Below are 22,881 nucleotides of genomic sequence, written 5' to 3'. Positions count from 1 at the left end.
TGGAGGTATCGAGGGAATTTATAAACACAACATATTCACCTGCAAAATATTGACAATGTAACAAGTCATTGTGATGTGTTTTCTAAAAAACTTTGAAAAAATTATTACACATACTTTTATGGCTTGTTTATTTTCAACAAATACTTTATTTATTTTTGAAGACATCTTCCCACTTATTTTTAATAAATCGCCATTTAACGCGAGGAAATTAACATCGTCTGGTAAATAAATTCTTTTGTTCTTTCATTTACAACGAAATATACAATCGCAAGCTTATGTTGAAAGACAAGCATGTTGAAAACTCAGGAGACAAAGGAACCAACTTTGAAGGTAAACATTTTATTGTTACGTCATTATGCATAATGGGCAATTGTTATCTAAACAATAAAAAACACTTATTTTGCGTGATTCGGTTAATGACTGCGACATGGTAAATATCCCAAATTAATCACAAACATAAAGTAAGCATTGCCCATGTATGTGTACCTGTGTCTCTGCAAGCATCTGTTGCCGGATCCACAAAGCTCATGGTGACTAAGAACACAATTGGTTTCTCCATAAGAGCTGTTTTCCACGCCTTCAGGTCATTTGATGATCCGTCAAGCGTAATGTGGCTATAAATAGACAGGCGTGAGTGATTATAACCATGTGGAATTTTTCTAGTTTCGGAAATTTCTTCGAATAACAGCACCGCAATTTAAGATGGTAATAGGCTATTTATTTTTGCGTGCTACCAGCACTTCGTATATTGGTGTTCGGAATTTTTTGCGTGTACAAAATATAAAATTCTGCAAAAAGAATGTTTAGGTAGTTGGCGCACTGGGATGGACATAATCGCACTGGGAATGACATATTGTTACAAATTTACATCGTTTAAATCTTTACCTTGGGTGATTGTCACTGAAAACATCTTCTATGTCTCCAAACACTGTGACTTTACTTGAATCGTGATGAAGCAAGCCGTTTTTATCTTTATGGAATAAGTTTCTTGGGTAGGTTGTATAGAAAGTTGAAACAGGTAACATAGAAATTTCAGCCATAATGTTGACAAAATGCTTATTTGAAAGTCTGCATGGCAAGAATGAATATATTAAGATTATCTACTAAAAGGTCACCTGCTAGATCAGTGGTTCTTAAAGTGAGGCAATTATTGAGTATAGCAATATATTTCAATAAACCTTGTACATGTAGGCTATAATTCATATCTGTGAGCATTTTAGTAAGATTGCAGTTGCGAAAACAAATGCTTTGGGGACATACAGTGGTTCTGGCGGGACCTGACAGGGTGTCAAAAAGGTTGAGAACCACTCGGCTGGATCTTTTCAATAAAATTTCCGTTAAATATTCTCGCCCAGCAACAACAACAACAAAATATGTTTTTTCGTCCAATTAAGCAATGCAATGCGGCTAATACCTCTCTGGCGCTAAGTAAAATGCATATAAAAGGTTATAAAACTAAATATATTTTCATCGTCTGTTACTATCTTTCACTTCTATAAATTTCACAATCGATATTAACGTCGAACGCTCGAGTAAAGAATAAATACGGTGCCGGAAAAGCTCGTCCATTTATACGTTGCAGCACGTGCAAGCTATTTCTGTCATGCAAACTTTCCGGAACGTAACAACCTCGCGCAAATTAAACATGAGCGTGACTTTAAATAGTCACCGCTCCTGCGTTGCATATTTAGAAACTTACATATATGTGACAGACAGAAAATGACGCAACAATAATCACGCATTTAAATAAATCTCGCCAAACGAATCAACATTTAATTTTAATCTTGCTTGATATAATTTTGTCCCTTATTTACAATTACCTTGTTTGGCTGCTTGTGAATTTATTACCCAGTTTGAGTTTGCAGTTCTCTTTATACGAAACTGAACAATTGAAATCCATTGAACTAAATCAATTTGACGTATTAGATTCTAACAACCAATACTCGGCTACTGCTTGTCTGCCAATATTCCAACAACCAATACTCGGCCACAAGAAAAATGCATCAGGCGCATATTGGAAATGTTGATATCAATTAAATAAGTTCCGTCCTCAAAGTTTGCTGACCACCAGTTAATTTCTTACTGTAAGTTGAATTTTTTAATTCTCCGAACATCAAAAGAGACTCGTCTTTAATATCCTAACCCGAAATTACGCAACCACTTACGAAAAAAAGCAAAGCAAAATTGCAACGCAAACGCCACCTTTCGAATCACTACGTCTTCGACCATTATATGACTATAGATTGACCTGCAACACGACAAGACTTCTGCCTCGGCGTCGCACGCTGCGTTAAGCTACAGTTTAGTCGATTGTTGTTGATTATTAATAGCAATGATCGGCACGACGCGAGAATTTGAATACGGCTACTCTCTATCCACCACCGCCAAGAATAAATTTCGAGTTAAAACAAGGGCTTCCGATAAGTTTAGAATAAATTTGTGTTTATTTGTATAAGAAGTTATTTTGTAGTTTTATATTATTAGGACTTAATTTAGTGTTTTACGAAATTAGATAATCTTACATGTAATGTTATATATGGTAGAGATACAAATGTTCTATTAATTGAAATGTAAAACTGATTGATATTTGAAGCAATAGCTACGTAATAATCATCTCTTTTGTCACGAAGTTTAACAAACGTCAAGTTATTGTATTGCGTAAACATGGAGGGCAAAGGCAAATGTTTTGGTCACGGTTGTCTATACCTTCGTTGTGAAGTGCTTACGTACACCTTGGTTGAAAGTTCTGACGTCAATTAGAATGCATGATAAAAGCTGAATGGCGCGCGGGTCGCATTGTGTCGTTCTAAGTATTCTCCACTTTTCAAATTTTCAAATTCACCAGGAACGGTTACGATGCAACCGAGAAGACATCCTTTATACCAGCGGTTCTTAATACTTACAATATGCCATCAAGATCATAGCCTATGTACGTTATACATATATAACAATTAGTCATAAAGCTCAATTTTCAAAAAGCAACTTTGGATTATTGAACTTGTCGTTCTTGCCTTTAACACAGCTATTTTCAGCTGTCACGTTCCGAAAGCGTTGATCCAGTTATCGTGCAAAAATATTCAAACTTTAGAAGCTAAACCGAGAAAGAAATCAAAACTGCTGATTACTTTTCAATGCCGACATACAGTTATTTTTATCAGCAACAGTTTCGTTTTCCACAACCGAAACCATATTTTCCAAGCCATGCACCCACAACACACATGTTAGTTACGCATGTGAAACCACAGTAGTTTCGTTCGTGATCTGAAGACTTTCCTACAAAGTTTTGTAAACATTGAAACCGACGGATGTTTTTAACCGCGCGCGCCAAGCGATTTGCGTTAAACTTTCAAACCTTATGTGATTCATTTCAGTTGTCTGTGTTTCGCACCAAAGAATTAGGGAGTTGTCTATCTAAACGATTCAAGGCACAAAGACTATTTAATATTGGCGCATGGGTAATTAGCTACTTGCTTTGAACTGTGATCAATCTACACATTCCATGAAGTGACATATTTACTAAGCATATTTGTTTAGACAAATGCAGCTTTTGTGAAAACTATAGTCATATTAAAATAATGCACACACTTTTCTTCGTTCAGCCCTATTTGAACAGTAAACTGTAAGTTTAAGCCAATGTATCCTTTGGGGAAAAAAAGTTAATTTGTCGCCATTCTGTCGGCTCCCAACAAAAGAATGATATCAATTTACAGAATGTGTAAAGAGACTCAACAACTGAACAAAGCATGTATTCCACTTATTGTTTACGTCACAATGGACAATGAAAGTAGTTGTAAGTTGTTGTGGTTTGGAGGCAGCAGAAGTATTAAAACCCATTATGTTTGCCTCGCACTGGAAAATCAAGTCGAATACAATATTTCCAACGACGAATTAAGGCATTCAACAGAATCGATTGCGGCTAGTCCAGGAAACAGCTATTACAGCATTATCCGTAGTGTTTGTGTGGTCATGCAGTTAAAAGAGTTCGACCCGAAAAATATCTTATGCGATTGCGAATCAAGCAAGCTAGTTAGACACATTCTTTTTGGTATTGATCAAGTATCTGAAAAATTTGTCGTCATTAAAGTCGTTTCAAGAAGTGGAAACACTCATGATTTTAAGGCCAAGGAAAATAAGTAAAGACCATAAGTTTCAATGCATATTTACAAAGAGGGAATTCCCCTGTTTTATTTGTTTTTCAGACTAATTTCCGATCTAAAAGTGATCCAGGAACGCAAACATGAGAACATCGTTTGTATCTTTGGATTGGTCAAATGGGGATTATCATTAGGAGTTGTTGTCGAACATTGTTATGGAGGTACCCTAACACGGCTTCTGTCAAACAAATCTGTACGTCTACCTGTATCGTTGCGGGTTCAGTTGTTAACTGATGTGGCAAAAGCACTTGCGTTTCGCCAGACTGTAAAACTTAACAATTCGGTTTACGGTAACATTACAACAGAGCAGTTCATGATTACTCATAATCTGACCTGCAAGTTTATCAGTTTTGGCGCTAGTGAGTTAGACACACTTGGTGGCAGCAAAGGGAACGAGTTTGAGTTAGCCACATACTTTTGTGCGCCGGAAAAAATGCAAGACCCAACTTTAGTTGACGATAAACAACTTGATGTTTATAGTTTTGCGTTGATAATCTACATATTTCTAACCCGCCGGGAGCCACAAGTAACGAACAAGGATGACTTCAAAAACTTCATCATAAGCGGTGGCCGGCCGGACTGTAACGAGATACAAACGTTGAAAACAACTCTAACCATCGATGAAACTTCAATCGTGGATTCGCTTGAAGAAATGATGATGAACTGCTGGCAACAAGATCCCAGAAAACGACCAACCATGACTGAAACGAGCGAGAAGTTGCAGAAAATTTTCGCACAGCTAAACACAGAAACTATCGATGAACAACGACGTGTTGTTGTTGAGGAAATGGGCTTAGAATGCCCCAAGCGAGAAATGTACACCCACCCTCTTTCTTTGTATTCCACGCAAACGAACACTTTTGGAGGTTTGTTGATAATTTGTTCTTCTTAAATAGCCGAGAAAAATATGTGTTTTCAATCAGAGATGGGTGACGGAAATCCTTCTGCGCAAAACTTGGACCACCGAGATGTGGAAGTTGACGTCGCAATTCCCGGCATTAGTGATTCAGGTTTGTTTTTTCTAAACTCAACTAAACTACCAAATTTTCCAAACATAAAATACAGATTTATTCTAAAGCCATGCACTCTACCAATGTTTGCATGAGTGACCATATCTATTTACCATTTTTAAAACCAAAAAAAACGAAATAATCTGGTTTAGAAACCCAGCGTCAACCTTCAGAGCCTGGACGAGTTCACCCTGGCACCGACTCAACTTGTGAAACGGTGGACGGAATAACACAAAGTGAACAAACCAACATAGAAACTGGTAACCACGGGTAGACACAATTCTATTAGGAAGTACAAGCAATGAACCAATAATTATCAGTAAGCTCCAGACAGGTATGCACTGTTTCGACCTATCCGTATCATCAGTGCAACTGGTGACTGACGACAGTATTGGTGGCCCAAGCAGTTGCTTGGCCACAGTATGTACTACAGTACTTCATACCTAGTTTGGTGCCTTACGGTTCGACGAGCAACAAAGTGGAATAGTCTCTGTCCAGATACACTGATATACGATCAATGAATCAGTGCACCTGGTGCAAGCAACACCACCTGCACTGATGAGACCTGACATGTCCAACCTGGAGCTAATATTAGATTTATTTTTCCATGCTAAGTTTTTTGAGAAAGAAAATGGCATTCCTCAAAATCTTGTAAATTTCAGTTACAGAAGCATCCACAAATGAAGAAGTTCCAGACAATCCTCAAACATCCAACATATTACGTAGGATTTCAAATAACTTATCAGGTATGACGTTCCAAACATAAACAAAGGACGCAAAACATCGAAATTTGAAGCTACAGATACGGTTTCACTTACACTTACATATGGCGTTCTGTACATTACACCTCAGTTACATGTTCTCAGGGTTACGGAACTGGATCATCGTTCTTTTTGTTGTTTTCGTGGTCCTTATTTCCATTGGAGTTCAAGCTTTCTTCGGATAAAATAGTTCATGTCTATTTCATACCCCTGCAATGCTTGGTTCTTGTCTGGTATTTTATTTCTCCTATACTTTTTGGTGTTTTTGAACGTTGGGGTGTTGCGACGAAAACAACTACGATATCCTATCACTATATCATATAGGACAGTCCATATCAGTAATACTTAATCTCCATGTATGCTCTATTTGATTTGAATTGCCGGTAAATAAAACATATATAATAAATATTGTGCTTTAGTTGGCGTTCGCTTGGAAACATTAAACTGGGGTCTAATAAATATCAGGTATTTGCGTCAGGTAGGCCTAAACATTAGCTTGGCTGGAGTGCTAATGAACTTTATTGATTTCCACATTTACAGATGTGTTTTTGTGTAGCATTTACCGCCTATCGAAATAAACAAAGCAAAAATTTTTTTTCTTCATTTTACATAGACCTAGGCAATATTAAATGGCAATGTTTGTTCAAAATCAACAATTTTATCATAATACTCAACAAGTTGATTTATTCTACATGAACCAAGTAATCGATTATCGAACAAACCATCAGCAGTATTCTAAAATAAAAATAAAGTGTTTCGCACCCAAAAGTCTTCATCACAATATGCTACAACAGTGTTTCCCAACCAATGGTACGCGTGGTACCACTAGTGGTACGCGACGGCATTCCAGGTGGTACGCGAGCACCTTTACGTGATTATAGCAAATATAGTCGAATTTGAAAAATCGTAAGCGATCTCAAAATGTTTGTTACTTCATCCCCTAGGTTACTTTATAACACTCAGCTAGGTGTTACGCGTCGAATTTGTTTTATGCGTACGTATGCTGTTACACTGATAAAACATTTTTTTTGTATAACGCAAGCGAATATTGTCTGTGAAAATACAGTCAACACTACAAATGTCTCAAAAGGGTTAACGTCGTCGTAACATTTCGTCAGGCATGAGTACGTTACTGCTTCATGTAAGTTGGGAACCACTATGCTGCAACAACATATGCCGGGAAGCAACTCATCCTGGCAAATGCTTGTGCAAAGCGTCATAATACGCAACGCAGTATTGCTGCCTTGCCGCTGTAAGCCACGTGGTCGCTTTATACGTCACTCAAATCAGCTGTTTTCCTGTCTGGCAGCTTGGGCTGCGGGCTAAAAGCTCACTGTGTCACAAAATGAGATTTTTTGGAAAATTGTCTTGGTACTTTATGTGTCTGTCTGACTAACTTTTTGAGCTATCATAAAGTTCAATACCGAGATTAAACGCCGTCATCTTATGTTTTTTTGAAGACAAAATTGTGCACCTGACTGAATTATCATTGTAGTTTTGTGCTCCTGTAATTTTGTTTTCATGGCTATTGACATCCTTATTTTGATATTTTCACATTTGACTTTTAGTAAGTTTTGTTTGCATTTATATTAAAAAAATAAATTAACCAAAAAATATTGTCACTTCATCTTTATTCACCCTATTTTCTGTTCTCCAAACATGCGCAAAAGTACAACAAGTTGATATAAACATCAAAACTGAACAGAGCAGCATACAAAGCATGGTGTTGCATAATTGTCAAAACTCGGGTGCATTTAAATGGACACAAGCACTTAAAAAGTGTGGGCTATTCTCAAACAGGTAAATTTTGCAAAACTTCAAAGAAACTAAACATAATCGTAAACAGAATTCTATTGTTTGTAAATTTGCAACTGTGATAAGCTTATTACAAGTGTTTCATTGAACACATTCTTACCGTACACAAAAAGATTGCACATGGTTCAGTTGGTTGTTTAAAATAATAGTTCTTATTTTGACGAACCCCTCACAAAAATTCAACTCGATAAATACACAAACCGCAGCAAAAATTTTTCACATTCTGCAAAAATGGACAAAACAATTAATGTGCACACATATACTATGCAAAGTTCAAAAAAGTAACAGTGAAATTTCTCCCATTCCCAAATGAAACAAAGAGTTTTTTATTCTTCTGATGATGATTGTTCCTCTGATGAAATTCCCTCATCTTCACTCTCATCAGCATTTCCATCTCCTTCATCACCAGAAATATTCCACTGTGGATGATCCTCGATCACTGGTTTTGCCTCCTTTACGTCCAACTTCAAATCAAATTTTTGGTCACACTCGAAATATGAATCGGATCTCAGCCAAACCGTGTAAGTGTATCGTCCTGGTTTTGTTGGGGCCGGGAACTTTAATTCAGTTTCCTCTTCTTCGCGGAGATTTGTCACCAGCACTGGAGAAGTTAGAAGAAGATGCTTTTTACGATCACAAACATACAACCACCACCACTCTTGTTTTTCTACGGGCATATAAGGGGCATAGACGGTGTGAGTTTTTTTATCTTTTACTTCAAGGGCAACTTTTTCTTTCCTTCTGTAGGAGGACTGCATTGCCTGCCATTCTCTATCATCCTTCTCATCATTATGTTCTGGTTCTGAGTCCGAGTCAGATCTTTCAGAGTCACTTCCAGATGTATCTGCTTCCTCTTTGTTCTTCATTGGAACTTCCGTAACAGGACCATTAGTTTCCTCAGCCTTTTTCTCCAACTTCTTCACTGGTTTCTTTGCACCTTTTGCTGGTTTCTTTTTCTTCATTACCTTTTTCTTCTTTCCTTGTTTTTGCCATGCTTTCAACTTGGGCTGCTTTTCTTGCAACTCCTGTTCTTCTTCATCCACCACTTCAACTTCGGGACTGGCATCAAGTTCTTGAAGGTCTCCAAGACATCGTCGTTTCATGGAGACTGTAACTGTGACAATGGCACCGGCTGTAATGACGTGAGCCTCTTCATCATCTATAACTTGGGTGGTTACATCCAGATCTACCAGTGGAAAGGAACGTAGGACAGAGAGCATAGTGTCATATTCCTCGTCACCCATTCTTCTTAACATCTGTCGACGATCACTTTCACGTAATTCGACAAGGCTTCTTAGCCCACGGACAGACTGTCGCTTGTGCTGGTAGCAAAATTTTACAAACTCATCGTTGAAATAAGGCAACTGGAGAAGAGATGATTTGTTGTCTCTTAATCCTTGTACCATCATAGGGGCTAGTTTCATAACATTTTCTAGGGTTTCCAATCTTGGTAGATTAGCTTTGTTCCAGTGTGCCATGGTGGTAAGTTGTGCGATGCAATTTACCATTTCCTGAATCAAAAGAGGACTTTTCCGCAGTACATAGTCAACGTCTTTTTGGATAATAGCGGAGTTGATGTCCAACCTGCAAAGGTGGCTGTAAATAAGAACCCTAGACTTGACGCTATATGGAAAGTTAAATGGCCTGTCCTTGGCATTTTCCACAATGTTAAAGTCGTGCTCTAATTCACTGATTAGGTCGGGAATATCTTCATTATCCTCTCTCGATGGAGGCCTCACTTCCGTGTTATGGTCATGGCTAAATTCAAAGGAACCAGAAAATATCATCAAGGCACGTTTCAGGTTCATAGTGGGGGTCTTGTTGATGTAGTGATAAAACAGCTGGGTTGTGTCAAGCAAAACCTGTTCTTTAGTGTACTTGATGGACCGATTCCACCAAATTCCAACCACCAAAGGCAATGCTATCATGAATAGAAACATATAAATGCTTAAAACAACAAAAGAGTTTTGGGTTTCAACAATCCATTTGGGCAAAGCTATTCCAAACTCCATGGCCTGGGGACCATCGGGGTTGCCGTATTCACGCCAATTCTGCATTGTTTCTTCATCGGTGAGTGCTTCGTAAGCTTTTCGGATTCTCATGAACTTTTCAGGATCTCCGCCTTTATCAGGATGGTTTTCTTTGGAAAGTTGATAGTAAACTTTTTTCAGCTCACTTTTTCCTGCATCTTCGCTAACACCCAAAACCTCATAAGGATTATATTCTATGTGGTCATTTTCAATGGTTGAAACTTTATACACCAACCACAAAAAGCCAATCCAAGCCAAGACAAGAAGAATTTTTCTAATGCTAGGTTTCGATTTCTTTCTTCGTAATTCTTCCTGCTTTTTCTTGTACCATTTGCTTTTGCCATGAATATCACGCTGGCTCCAAACTTGTCTTTCTTCTTCCTTTAATGTTTTTGGCCACATCAGGTAAGTCAGGGGAATAAGAATCATTGCAAAAAATGAAAGCAGAAAGTATAAAAAAGTGGAGCCTTTTTCATCATAGGAAATCTGTTGTGCCATCTTGTTGCTGTACAGACTTTCCTTGTGTACTAAATAAGCAAGTCTAAAGTCAATTAAAATAAACAATTTTTTTAACACTTTCCGAAGCAAATGGTTAGCTAGAATAAATAATGTTTCTAAAAATTGCTATGTGATGCATAAAACCATTTAAATAATAACACATGCACTCACTGGCCTGGAGTACGGCTTGTACAGCGCACCCCCAACCTTTTTTTAAATTTAAGCACACAATCGCATCGCGTTTCTTTGATGAAGGCGCATTTCTTTTCTGATTACACTCATAAAAGTACTTAACACGCAGTTTCGCGACCTACAATTACGTTGGTGACGAACGTGTAGATGGAAGAAAACCAGGCTTCGTCCAGTTTTTGTCGGCCAAACACATTGTTAACATAGACGACGCTTTAACTTGTATATTATAGCGTGCAAACGACCTTCTAACGGCATTAATTTTTCTTCACCGCACCCCCGTTGATGGGCAAAACTCTACGCCTATGCATGCACTAAAAGGTAATTTTCGAGCTACAAGCAGAAGCAAGGGTAAACAATGGTTTTATTGAGGCGTTTTTAAATTAGATTAGAATTAAAATTAAATGAAAAATTAGAAGGTTATTCTTAAATTAGAATTACCAGCATAAAAACAATTCAGTTTAAAGTTTCGTGCTGTTTAAACTAGAAAATACAATTCACCGGTTTTGGTGAAAAATCGTCCCGAATAAAAAAGGCGTTGAACACATCAACAGTTTTGATAAAACCGCAAATTGGAGTAGAACTAATATTTTACTTAGTTTTTCCAACTTAGATAGGGGCACATTTTGCTCTAATTCGTCAAACTACAGATTTAGAATTACCTGATTATCTAGGCCTGAAACATGCTTCGCTTGCATGTCTTGCCTACTCTCCAAACTAAGATGAATTAAAAGGTACAACACCCACTAATATAGCATACAATATATATGAATAATTACATTTTGGGCTGTCACAAAAATATACACTTTCCTAGCATAGATTTTGTTGTATCTTCCGAAAAAATCATCATATCTCTAATTTGTAATAATAAGTTTGTACGGAAAACACCTAGGCAAGATATTTTTTGAATAAAATGTAGGTAAATCGTTTGTTGGTGTTGTACCTTAAAACTTTGTAGAAAATTTTTCTGCACAACTTTTTTGCATGTGCAACAAGACACAAGACAGGGTTGCCATTTGTTTGCACGGCCGGATATCAGAAATTTGGTCGTTAGAAAATTGGTTTGGCTGCGAAAAATACGTTTAGCGGTAAAGCAATTTGTACGTTTTTATACGTTCCGGTGTGACTGAGCATACAAAAACGTAATCACCTCGACGTAATAGCCCTCCAGCATCGGGACAACTGACTGAATTTTAATTAGACCTCGGCATTTAAATATCTCTAGCCCACAGTTACTAGAGCCCAACTCAAACACGTTTCAATAAATGAAAGTTTGTTTTTTTCGAATCGCCTGTTGTTTCTATGGCTAACGGACACCCGGTAACATATTTAGCAGAAAATACTACAAATGATCTTTATTCGTCTGTTTAACTTTTTCTTCGATACATATATTTCGCTTGTGTTGACAGGCATAATCAGTATCGCTAAAAACAACACAAAAACGCAGTTAAAACCAACATTAATACAAGAAAATAAATGTAAAATACCTCACAAACTGACAATGCATTACATGTAACGATTGCGCAAGTTGAGACTAAACTGTCGGCTTTGACTAATCTGAGGAGACACTCGATCAAGTGTCTCCTCAGATTAGTCAAAGCCGACAGTTTATAGTTTCCTGCGTTACAGTTGGTTTGTCGGAAAATTTTGAAGGAATTGCATCACCGCGAACTCAACATCAAACTTGTCCAGAAAATCCCGGTGAGACAACATACTGCCTGCAGGTTTTGTCCGAACAAAACCGATATTCTGTTCTTAGAGCGAAGTTCGGTCTGAGACCACAACAGAGATCTGAGACCGAACCGTGATATATATATGTGTCGAAGAAAACGTTAAACAGACGACTAAGGATTATTTATAATACGTTTCAATAAAACTAGAAACTCCAGGAATTACAGCGTAAGTAAAAGCATTTTTGAAAAACACAAGGTGAATTTTTCAGGTTTATGTGCGGCCTATATGCATTACCAGTTGTAACACGTTTCGTTTTCAAGCAGGTTGCAAATGAAGGCTGTGTGGAAGTCGTTTCTTCTGCATAGGTTAATGTATTCAAAAAACGCAACAGGGCCGAAGTTGGCAAAAGCAGGAGCAGCGCTAAAAGTAAACGAAAAATATGAAACACTACATGAGAAAACTCCACATGAATATGTGTAATCTATATTTAACTAAATGTTTTGTTGCAGATTTTATTCCATTTGTTGTAACATGGATTTTCTAACAGATGTATACATCTATATATCACATAAATATTGCCCACCGAAAATTATGCATCACAAAAATCCGCATAAGATATATTATAACAAAATACTGTTTAACTAACACAGCAGCAGGACAAAGTGTATGTGCAGCAGATGGCAACATTTTTGAACAAAAAAAACGGTAGCATCTACGAATCATTGAGAATTGTGATTTCGTGAAATAGCTTAATAAGTTACTGCGCAGTAGTTGTTAAATACGGATTGAAAAAATTGCAGACATAAGCTTTTGACATGCTGTATCGGTTATTTGTAAACTTCATTTTGGTTAAACACTGTTTCAAATACCATTTGTATAATCACATAAGTATGTTGGTCAATTTTTCAGACGTCACATTAAATCACGACAACCAAACTTTCATAGTTTCGTCTTTCCCTGCTTTGCTCAATGCCTTCAGGATCCTAGGACATTTCGACGCGTGGATGGATATTTCGTTTGAACGTTCAGGTTCCAGTGTAATCATGTGGGAGACATGAACCACTGAAGCCGCTAATCTTACACCGACACTGCAGTACAGCGCATCTTTTTCCCGATCCGACAGCGGCACCACGGACTGGAATCCGGCTATCACTTCACGCACGATTGCGTTTGGTTCCGTTCCGCTACCTTCGCACTTAATAAGCATGTATGACATCATAATTGCCAGTTCGAAAATAATCCAACTGCAATGAACGGTTTCGAAGTCGATAATTCCGAAGATCTTTTTGACGTCATCTGGGATGGTGATTAGTCTCGAAACAACAGCACGCCTGTCTTTGAGTATGATGTTTGTGTCGTTGAAGTCTCCATGTATAAAACCTGGGCATTTATTGTATGTTTTTATCAATATTTAAATAAATTCATGGAGTCGCTAAATTGTTTGGTTTCTTAATTTATAATTTATAAACTAACAACGATTCATGGATAAAAAGTAACCAAGAAAATTATTATGAGACCTCTTCTCAGTTCACTGATTTTATTTTGGAGTAAATCTTCGTGGAGGTCCAGAAATTCTCCAATAACGACTTTAAGCTCAACATCTTTGATACAATCTAGATATTCTCGAATTCCTGCAGCATGTTGCATGATCCACACGCTCTCTGGATGAGTTGGGTCAACTTGGTAAACTTCATCCAACTTGAAAGGAATTTCCTGAAAACATCACAGTGATACGCTGGTGAGTAAGACGCGCACAAACACTGAAAAATTAACAACAAATTCATAATTTTGTCCACTATAGTTCTGTGGGACAAATTAAGCGGTAAGACAGATCCGCCACACACTGACTTGCATATCGATGTCATGTACAAACCTGTAGACACTCAGTCACTGTCCCACCGAAGTAACCCAAGTTCCAAGCAAGGGTTTTGAGTTCAACGGAGTTAAACGACTCATCAAACACAGTCTTGCCTTCAATGTACTTGTACATATGTACCGGGTATTCTATGGTAATTTCTGAACAAAATATCATATATATATAGTTGCTTATAGTAACCTAGATGTCTCCAGTCATCAACTGACAAATAATGAAGACGAAAATGTTTACTGCTGTGCAAACAGGGAAGCTTGGTTTCAAATAGGAAACAATACTAAATGTCATATTAACATCAATATAACTTGGACCAATATCACTTGAACTTTTTGTTCAAAATCGTCGAAATTGTGTCTCAACATTTCTCATATGTTTCCTCATTACAATTCACCTTTGATTGACAATTCGTCTGTTGGCAAAACAATCAGAGGTAATGTCACAATGAACCCTTTGTTGTGTAAGTGTTCCAGAACTTTCGCAATTTCCTTGTCTGAAAACAAATATGGTTACCTTAAATATTTGGCGAACGAATTTGAGAATTGAGTGTACCACAGTAATAGGGCTCTATTTTTTATACTTCTAGCAAAAAGCTGTGCCCCAAAATTAAACTCCGCCCTCAGCCAGGTTTAAAATCCTACAACAAGGAATTTGACTGCAGGGAAACTCGTGACACCGGATACATGACGAATGCAATTAGCTGTTATTGCCAATGCCCTTGGTGAAGTTATGTCCCATGTGTACGCAGTTCTGCTTGTACAGCGACGAATTTGACAATGTTTAACCAACTTTACCCACCGCAACAGATAGAATCTTGAATCTGAATTTTCAGTATGTACTTGCATAAGTCCATCCGGTCAACTGCAAACAGCAAAATATAAATCTTAAACTATAAAAAAAGGTTAATCTTGTTTTCAATTAATTAAGAATGTTTATGCCATGATTCAATTTATCCTGACTGATTCCTTTGCATAAATAACACTCCACTCCAGGTAATAATGTGTGATTAAATGCCTGAATGTGATATATCGTCCACAAATGCATTAAACCCGAACCTAATCCGTCTTTGTTCCGAATTCTTCCGGTTACAAGATAGTTGGCATCGCAAAGTCCATACAAACATTTTGATTCGACGACTTCAACCCCGAAACGCAGGGCAAGTGATTGCAGAGTGGAAAGTGAAAGTTGCTTGAAATCCATTCATCAATTTTACGCCAACTCATACACAGGAAACTGTCAATCACCCAACAAACGGAACTCGTTGAACTAACAGAGACTGAATAAAGACAAACATAAAATTGATGCAAATCAACTGCACAATTTTCTGCACTGACAGTTGACCCACATGAGTGAAGAAATACAATTTGTTTAAGTTCTGTTAAAGCGTCTCATGACATTCCCACAATTATTTTACTTTCAGCACCTTCAAAACCAGGTCCTATTTTTCGACTCCAACATAAAAGTTACTGTTAGCAGTGCCGTAAACCCAGCGCACATGTTATTTTAAACCAAACTTAACAACACACCTCAAAATTTATAAGCAAAATAAATCTGAAACTTTTAACAAACATTTTGTCTGATTTTGTTTAGCAAAACTACATCTGCGTGCTGCATCTGCAGGCAATTTGGCTCTACTTGCAAGACGGAAGCAATTAAAACAAAGCAAAGTTCAACAACACGCAACGGCTGACGACGACAGAAAAACGTTCAGACGAAGTTGTAGTAAAACGCAAAAACAAGAAAAGTAATCACACAGTTACTTTGTCGTCTTTCCATACATCTCGTTAAGTTTGTCTTCGTAATAAGCTTTACTTATGACGCAATACAGTGCAATTGTTAGCTAACAGTAGGCGAACAAAACGCCCCTTGCATTAGGAATGAGCACGCAACGAATTTGTATATTTTATACCCTATGAGAAAAACAACATCCCCGATACTTGGAAGCATGATAGCAGCAGTGTGTGTGATCAGAGACTACTAAGTAGTCTCTGGTGTGATTATTGTGATATTGTATAGGTGGCATATACCAGGGTGCTGACTGCAGTGTCAACATGATACATTTCTTCACATGTAAGGATACCCATAATTACAAATATTTACAAGACTGTAGGACAGAACATTGTGTGTGCCGTTATTGTTCCTTTGTAAGTTGATCTTCAAAAACGTGCATTGGCTATGCTTTTGCTTTTCAGCTTAATTTCGCATGTAAACATACATTTTAATCCAAAAAGGATAATGTTATAATTATATGGCTACAATTCGTTGTTAACTGTTTAACCATTATGTATTTGTTGATATTTCTTGTACAGCCTTCGAGTTACTTTGCAGCGGAGAAATCATGAGATTAAATTGACCAACGGAGATATAATAAGCTTGAGATTCATGATGTCAAGCTCTACATAGCAATCTAAAGTGGCGGGCGTTCACACCAGCTGGCATCATGCCGTGATGGCCTGATTTTCTTGCTCGTGATTGTATAGTCACCATAAAGTGGAAGTCTTTGCTTGGCCGTTGGGTCAGCAAAGTCGTTTGAAAGTCACACCAGCTGCACTGATGAGACCTTACAGGTCGAAACAGTGACCATCTGTATGCAAATTACACACTTCATATCATTGGCTCCACTTTGCTTATCAAGTAATGATTATTTTTAGTGAAGCGCGAAAATATGTTATCCTGATTTAAATAAATGCCATTTATTAAGTTTCTAATAGTAAAAGAATATTGGAAAACGTTTGCAGTTAGCTCAGCGCGAAACTTTGGCCTTCACGCCCTCCTAGTCATTGTTGGAGGGCATAGACGGTGTACGATTGATTTTGAGCGCTGCTTGTGTCCGTTTTACCTTGTATTAATGTATATATGCAAATATACATCATGACGCATTTGTGTTAGCTTTACAGTTGACAAGAACAATTAAATCGGATATCGCCCAGAAAAACAAACTAAATGTGTAAAAGGGAAAGTGTTCGTACGCTGCTTTACTTTTCCCCAAGTAATTTGTGTTCGTTGCCAATTTCTCGGCAGAAAAAATTGTTGCTTTACTTTCCTTTAAAAATATTTCTATAAAAAACACTGTGACGTCGTTGAGCGCCGTGTTTCATCACCAAAGTTTTTCCATTTCGTTTGAGTTTTCTTTATTCATCTGTAACTCTAAACGAGATATATTTGCATACAAACCCCAAACACATAGCGTTGAACTTAAAGTAGTTCAAAATTTTTGTGAACCGGCGACGAACTTAACCCTGCTACAAATTCGCACCCGAAAAATGTTGATCTTTTAAGAAATATTGATAGCATTGACAGTATTTCTAAGTACGAATTCGCTTGCTTGGTACGATAATCATTATAATCATTTCAAAATGTCACGCAGTCTATTATTGAATACAATTCGCAGCAGGTTTCACACCAGTCGCGGTTAGCGGCTGGCATCGCGGTTTTCTAAACGCGGCAAGCGTCAAAGCATTCATACCAGACGGCATCATGCCGTGACGGCGTCATTTTCTAGCTTGAAGTGGTTGAAGGCGGAGTTAATCTGATTTAACTTTTCCGTCAGCCGCAATGATCGATAGCTTGTAGGATATTCGGCTTGTTATGATAAATTTAAGGTGGTTTTGATTATGTTTATTTGTATATGGAGTGTTTGGTTATAAGATATCAGAAGTTAATTAATGGATTTGTGGTAATTAATTTTTGGACTTTGTGAAAACGTTTTTTTTACGAAATATTGTAGATCAGCGTCACTAACGTAGTCATTTGCTGTCCTAACAGTAAATGCGAACCAAGTAATATATAAGTCGTCAATAAACGATCTGTAGATATTCAAAATAAAGTTAAGTTATTTGTCATGTAATAAATCCAAATGAAGTTTCCCATTAACGTTTCTACGGCACAAAGACGCTGAAGGTGTTTTAGATATTGAAATGATTTGCACTGCAGGTAATAAATCACCTTGCCGCTTCCAAAAGCGCGGGAAAAATCCGCGACCGCTACGCATCGCGTCATCGCCAGCCGCAACCGTCAACCACGTCTGGTGTGCAGAGCCCTAAAGTAATTTCCATGCAATTCCGCCTTTCTTATAAGTGTCGCACTTGTCACATTCTTGTTTTTTGTGTGAAAGCCATCTGTTACGACCACTTGTGCGCAGCCTGTTCCTGCGCCGTTCGTCCCACAAGATAAAACGCGCCCACCCAATTATCCACCAAGACAACCCACTCCTGGTTTAAATGCTCGCGTTGGGATGTAGCAAATAGGCTATATTGAGCGTAGAGGTTTTTTTGTAAACCACAACATTCATATAGCCTAAAGCAGATTGTTACGTCACAGTATAAGTATCGAAACAATGTAGAACGAAGATATGCTGCCTCCTACCACAGTTAACAAATTGTATCTGTGTTAATCATTTACATTTTAAATATACAAGACTCAAATTAAGGTCAAAGCACTTCACAAGTTTACAACACAAGTAAAAACTAAACGTACCAACTGTGGGGTGACCCAGGTCCCTACTAGCCCGCGGCTAGTGGTTCAACCAAAGTTCCAAATACACATATATTATTACGTCTTAATCATTTAAATAGAAACCAAATAAAAGTTAGTTAGCTCTCAACAGATAAAGTTTAAAAGCACAAACAATTAAACCCTACAAACATGTCGTTCTAAAGACAGGCATGCAGGGCTGTAACGTTACGGACAACATAGGTAAGCGTCCAAGATCAGTGGTCTGGACAAAATCAGTTGCCTAAACATGTGACTATTGAGGCAATCAGGGATTGTTTATATTTACAAGGAAGGGTTAATACAAATTATTTAATAGTCTGTTCTTATGGCACAATAAAAAACTTTATTAACCGACGTTTCGCCTGTTATCCAACAAGGCTTCCTCAGGGTAATGGTACAGCACATAACCAACACCAAGAAAACGTACCAACACGAAAAAATAACGCCAACACCGCTTGTGAAATCACGTGTTTTCAAAAGGGCGGGAAAACAACAGTTACAGGAAGTTATTATAAAGCACCGCCCTTACGTTTTTAAGGTTCGCTTTTATTGTGCCAGAAGAACAGACTATTAAATTACAATATGCCTGGCAGCAACAGAAACATTATAATTTATTAGTCCGTTCTTGCAAAAACCAGCCAACACTTTCTTTAACGTTCAGCGAATAAGCGCGTTATGTTTAAAACTAGCCATTGTTTCCAAACATGTTGCATTGTTACGAAACAAGTACCATTTTTCGTTCAATCGGACCTTCAAAGAGACATGCGGTAACAGCCCACAACATGCAAGGTTTTTAATTGTTTTGTCGTGATTTAAACGTGTATTCTGAACTTATGTAAGTACAATAAGCCTGGTCGTTCTCATGCTTTAGTTACCAGATACGACATTTTTGCTTTTCGACACGCACGACAATTTTTCTCAACATGTTCCTCACGCAATACAAAATCGACGTCCTGGCACACCATACCTTGCACTGTGACCACGATAGCTAACTTAAATTGTGAGGGTAATCACGGTAAACCTTGCACTATGTAACTTTGTTAAACATTAATAGGGTAGTCACGCTAAACCTTGCACTTTGTCCACGATAGGTAAGTTTGTTAAACGTTAGAGTAGTCACGCTATACCTTGCACTTTGTCCACGACAGGTAAGTTTGTTAAACATTTGGGCAGTCACGCTATACCTAAAGTTCTTGTGCCAGAAGAACAGACTATTAAATTACAATATGCCTGGCAGCAACAGAAACATTATATTTGTCACAAAAATATTTATAATTTTCTTAAACATTTTATTGTGACTGTCTTTTATACAAAACGACCGTACATGCCCTGAAGCGGGTTTTCAACTTTTCGCCTGACACGTGAGGACGGCGTTATTTTCTTGCAGTGCGTGCTTGTTGCGTCTTCGAATCTTTCCAAAACCTGTTCTATCGTGGCTGAAATTCTCATGCAAACTGTGCATCGCGGTGCCCTGGTGCGTCGATTCGAATTTCTGAGAGAGTCGCGTAATAATTAAACATAGAAAATGCAGTTTTATAAAGAAAAATAAAATGTAGGCAAATAACAGGTTAGTCTGCGGAGACTAAAAAATGTAAACTTTTAAACAAACCGTTCTTGCAGAATTAAGATTGTTGTGAAAAGTTTAATATTTGCAAATGCGTCGAAAGCAAACAAGTTGGAGAAAAAAACACGGCATGACTTGAATTAAAGGAAAGTCATATTATAATAAGGGGAGTTCTCTTTCTCGTATAATTATATCATTTATATTTTGCTTCCCAAAAAGCCACGCATAAACAATGAACACAATAGTATAATTCCTAGGTCATGCGAACAACCACATTATCGAATCAGGGGTCCACGGTGCGGAGAATCAAACTCTGACGAAGAATGGCATCCGATTGCATTTAGAGGTAATGGGTTGCAACAAGATGGTGATTGGCAGCATTGGTCAAGTCCCGACCCCATGAATAAAACCTGATTGGGATTCGTGGCCAGGATATCCTGGGTTCAAATCCCGGTGCGATAAAAGAAAAGATGTATCGGAAACCTGGTGATCACGTGGTCGTGATGACCAACAGAATCGCCCAAAGGGCAGATTTTTGTACGGAATGTACTGTGTTAAATTGCAACAGTTTGCTTGGTGATGAGAAATACAGTCAATTTTGTGGACTGCCTAAAGATGGCAACTGTTTCCACCAATATAAGGTCTTATCAGTGCAGCTTGATTAAACCGTATAGATCAAAACAGTTGCGGTACATGCAGCCCACAAAAATCATAATATTGGATCAATGCTCAGTTATATAGAAAAATCAAATCAAAAGCTTGCTTTAAGGTGTATTACAAATTCTTTGTATCCACAGGAACCCTAGACTTTTGGCTCAGTCTTAATTGAGGAAAAAAGGAAAAAGCATCAACAGCACTCCCTGAGTTGACCAAAATGTAAACGCATGGCGTTCGCAAGTTGCGCATAACCAAGGAGCGATTCAATTTAGTACTTTGTTACAATTCATGTTACCTTTGCTTGATACCCTATTTGAGTGCTACACAAACTCTGGTACATTTACCATTACCAGAACTCATTCAGTCAAATGATGGTACGAGACCATTTAATATGTTTTATTAGTTTGGCATAAAATCCACATTACCAAAACAATTTTTCGGGAACGTTTGTTTCTTGTATTTTCATACCGGATCGTGTGTTTATGTAACGGTAACTGATTTCCTAGAATTATACGATTGACATTTCCTCATAAGTTAATACAGGTTCTCGGTATTTGAAAAATGGGCCGCCATCAGCACAGCGCATAAGAAAGTTTGAATAGAGCACTCTCTTACTTTACATGTCGATTTTGAAGTAAAACCACAACCTTAGCCCTGTCTACAATTCATTTAAAACATATTATTGTTTCTTATTTCGCTTAAACATTTTGACATATCGTGCAGGGTGTACAGGATGTACCGTTCAAAAATTGTACGCGGGTTTAAAGCCATTATATAACAACCTTATCAAGTATGGTTACAACATTTGTTTTTCATTAAACTTACGTATCCATGACGTAGCTGATACCGCACAAAACACACACAGGGCAATGTTTATGTAGCAGGCGTGTGAGAGGGTTTTTTTTTTTCCTGTTTTGGGTGAATTTCTGATGGTGTCATAATTTATTTTCTTCTGCCGATAGTTTGTATTCCATGAGTTGGTTGCATGGAATGTTTCCAACATCATAACATCATATTTACAAGTGAACAATCATCCAGCGACACGATAAGTTCATATCCGTCTCCATCAGCATTATGTTCCAACTTCATCATATTTCATCTTATACGATGGTCTTTATGATGCGTAAGCACGATGAAGATAAAACTAAAGAACAACGCTTACAATAGATAGACAGCAAGCTATGCTTGTATTGTGCTTGTGTCCCTCACATAAGTGGAATATTCTTATACCTGTTCCCCTTGTAATACCCGTTAATTGCTGCCAAAATTTGCTGTTTTAGTCACAGGAAAATGGAAAGTCTCCTCCGCATAGCGAGACAGGCTGCAATTCTATGGCAGAGCGAGAACCACCTTCACATGGGCTGCGGACTCGATAGTCTTGTGGTTTTATCAGTGTCCATTTTACTATTCGCGTTTATAGTAAATGTGCAATCAAAAATATTTGTTTGACTGTTGGAGAGACCCGGACTGCAGCAAATAGCTGTGAATTACCTTTAACCTAAATCTTTTATCTTTTATCAGCATTAAGAGCGCTGATCATCGGAATTATTCGTCAAGGCCAATCTGCCGGGTAGCTAAAAAAAAAATCAAGTAATAACAAAATACATACATTTTAAACTATAATCCTGTGCTGATGTGAGTGTGATAAAGAAGGGCATGATTCCAGCAACAACCATCTTCAACCAATACTTGACAAACACAACAAGTTTATATTTTGCAATTTTATATGTGTCTGTATAACTCTGCCAAGTGGCAGGCGTTTTGTTAACTCTAGAGTAGACTAATCCTAATCAAAACCCTAGCCCCAAACCTGACACGACATTGTACGACAATAGAAATATTACATCATTGTTAGTCGCGTTGTGCTCGCGAGGCGAAGTGTTGGTAATTATTGCGAAAACATTTAAAGTATCAGCTTGTTATAAAAATCGCTAAAAATTTGGTTCAGCGGTAAAAACCCGATGGGTCAATTGGTTCTCTAATGTATTTTCCTACAAAAAATATTGCTCTTATTTACCATGGAAAGATACCGAATTGTTTGGAAACCTTGCTCCCATTTTGAGTCTGATATCAACACAACTCTCACTGATTCGTCTTAAATCCTCCCTCTGATCGACTAACGATTTTTTCAAATGTAAATTTGGCAAGTAGCAGTTTCAAGAAAT

The 22,881-nt window shown here is 37.7% G+C and overlaps 3 protein-coding genes across 3 annotated transcripts; 1 reads left to right on the top strand and 2 right to left on the bottom strand.

Annotated features, from left to right (window-relative positions):
* The first annotated feature begins 3,693 nt into the window (after positions 1-3,693).
* Positions 3,694-6,476, top strand: LOC145906954 (receptor-interacting serine/threonine-protein kinase 1-like). Its single transcript, XM_082994401.1, has 6 exons — positions 3,694-4,133; positions 4,200-5,020; positions 5,078-5,164; positions 5,317-5,424; positions 5,827-5,910; positions 6,031-6,476. Exons 1-6 carry the CDS (start codon positions 3,694-3,696, stop codon positions 6,108-6,110), a joined length of 1,620 nt encoding a protein of 539 aa, XP_082850527.1. The 3' UTR covers positions 6,111-6,476.
* A 1,071-nt stretch (positions 6,477-7,547) lies between these two features.
* LOC145905789 (translocation protein SEC63 homolog) lies at positions 7,548-10,344 on the bottom strand. Its single transcript, XM_082993077.1, has one exon. The coding sequence runs from the start codon at positions 10,266-10,268 to the stop codon at positions 8,067-8,069; it is 2,202 nt and encodes a 733-aa protein (XP_082849203.1). The 5' UTR covers positions 10,269-10,344; the 3' UTR covers positions 7,548-8,066.
* Positions 10,345-12,358: 2,014 nt separating this feature from the next.
* On the bottom strand, positions 12,359-15,256 carry LOC145906396 (hydroxylysine kinase-like). The gene is made up of 6 exons (XM_082993812.1): positions 15,057-15,256; positions 14,800-14,862; positions 14,396-14,494; positions 14,005-14,147; positions 13,649-13,844; positions 12,359-13,511 (listed from the first exon to the last, which is right to left on the bottom strand). The coding sequence occupies exons 1-6, from the start codon at positions 15,199-15,201 to the stop codon at positions 13,054-13,056; spliced, it is 1,104 nt and encodes a 367-aa protein (XP_082849938.1). The 5' UTR covers positions 15,202-15,256; the 3' UTR covers positions 12,359-13,053.
* Positions 15,257-22,881: the final 7,625 nt, after the last annotated feature.

The sequence above is a fragment of the Ascidia mentula genome, chromosome 6 (genome assembly GCF_947561715.1).
Source record: "Ascidia mentula chromosome 6, kaAscMent1.1, whole genome shotgun sequence".
In the NCBI taxonomy this organism is placed as follows: Eukaryota; Metazoa; Chordata; class Ascidiacea; order Phlebobranchia; family Ascidiidae; genus Ascidia; species Ascidia mentula.
The sequence above is the reverse complement of the archived record's forward strand: the minus strand, read 5'-3'. Positions and strand labels throughout refer to the sequence as shown.

What these genes read in the sequence shown, in the direction of transcription:
- LOC145905789 (XM_082993077.1), bottom strand. Translation starts at nt 10,268, where the DNA reads ATGGCACAACAGATTTCCTATGATGAAAAAGGCTCCACTTTTTTATAC.
- LOC145906954 (XM_082994401.1), top strand. Translation starts at nt 3,694, where the DNA reads ATGATATCAATTTACAGAATGTGTAAAGAGACTCAACAACTGAACAAA. An exon ending in TTTAAGGCCAAGGAAAATAA is followed by an intron (nt 4,134 to 4,199) that starts GTAAAGACCATA and finishes TTTGTTTTTCAG; the next exon opens with ACTAATTTCCGATCTAAAAG. An exon ending in ACAAACCAACATAGAAACTG is followed by an intron (nt 5,425 to 5,826) that starts GTAACCACGGGT and finishes TGTAAATTTCAG; the next exon opens with TTACAGAAGCATCCACAAAT.
- LOC145906396 (XM_082993812.1), bottom strand. Translation starts at nt 15,201, where the DNA reads ATGGATTTCAAGCAACTTTCACTTTCCACTCTGCAATCACTTGCCCTG. An exon ending in AGACGAATTGTCAATCAAAG is followed by an intron (nt 14,148 to 14,395) that starts GTGAATTGTAAT and finishes TATTTTGTTCAG; the next exon opens with AAATTACCATAGAATACCCG. An exon ending in AATCAGTGAACTGAGAAGAG is followed by an intron (nt 13,512 to 13,648) that starts GTCTCATAATAA and finishes ATAAATGCCCAG; the next exon opens with GTTTTATACATGGAGACTTC.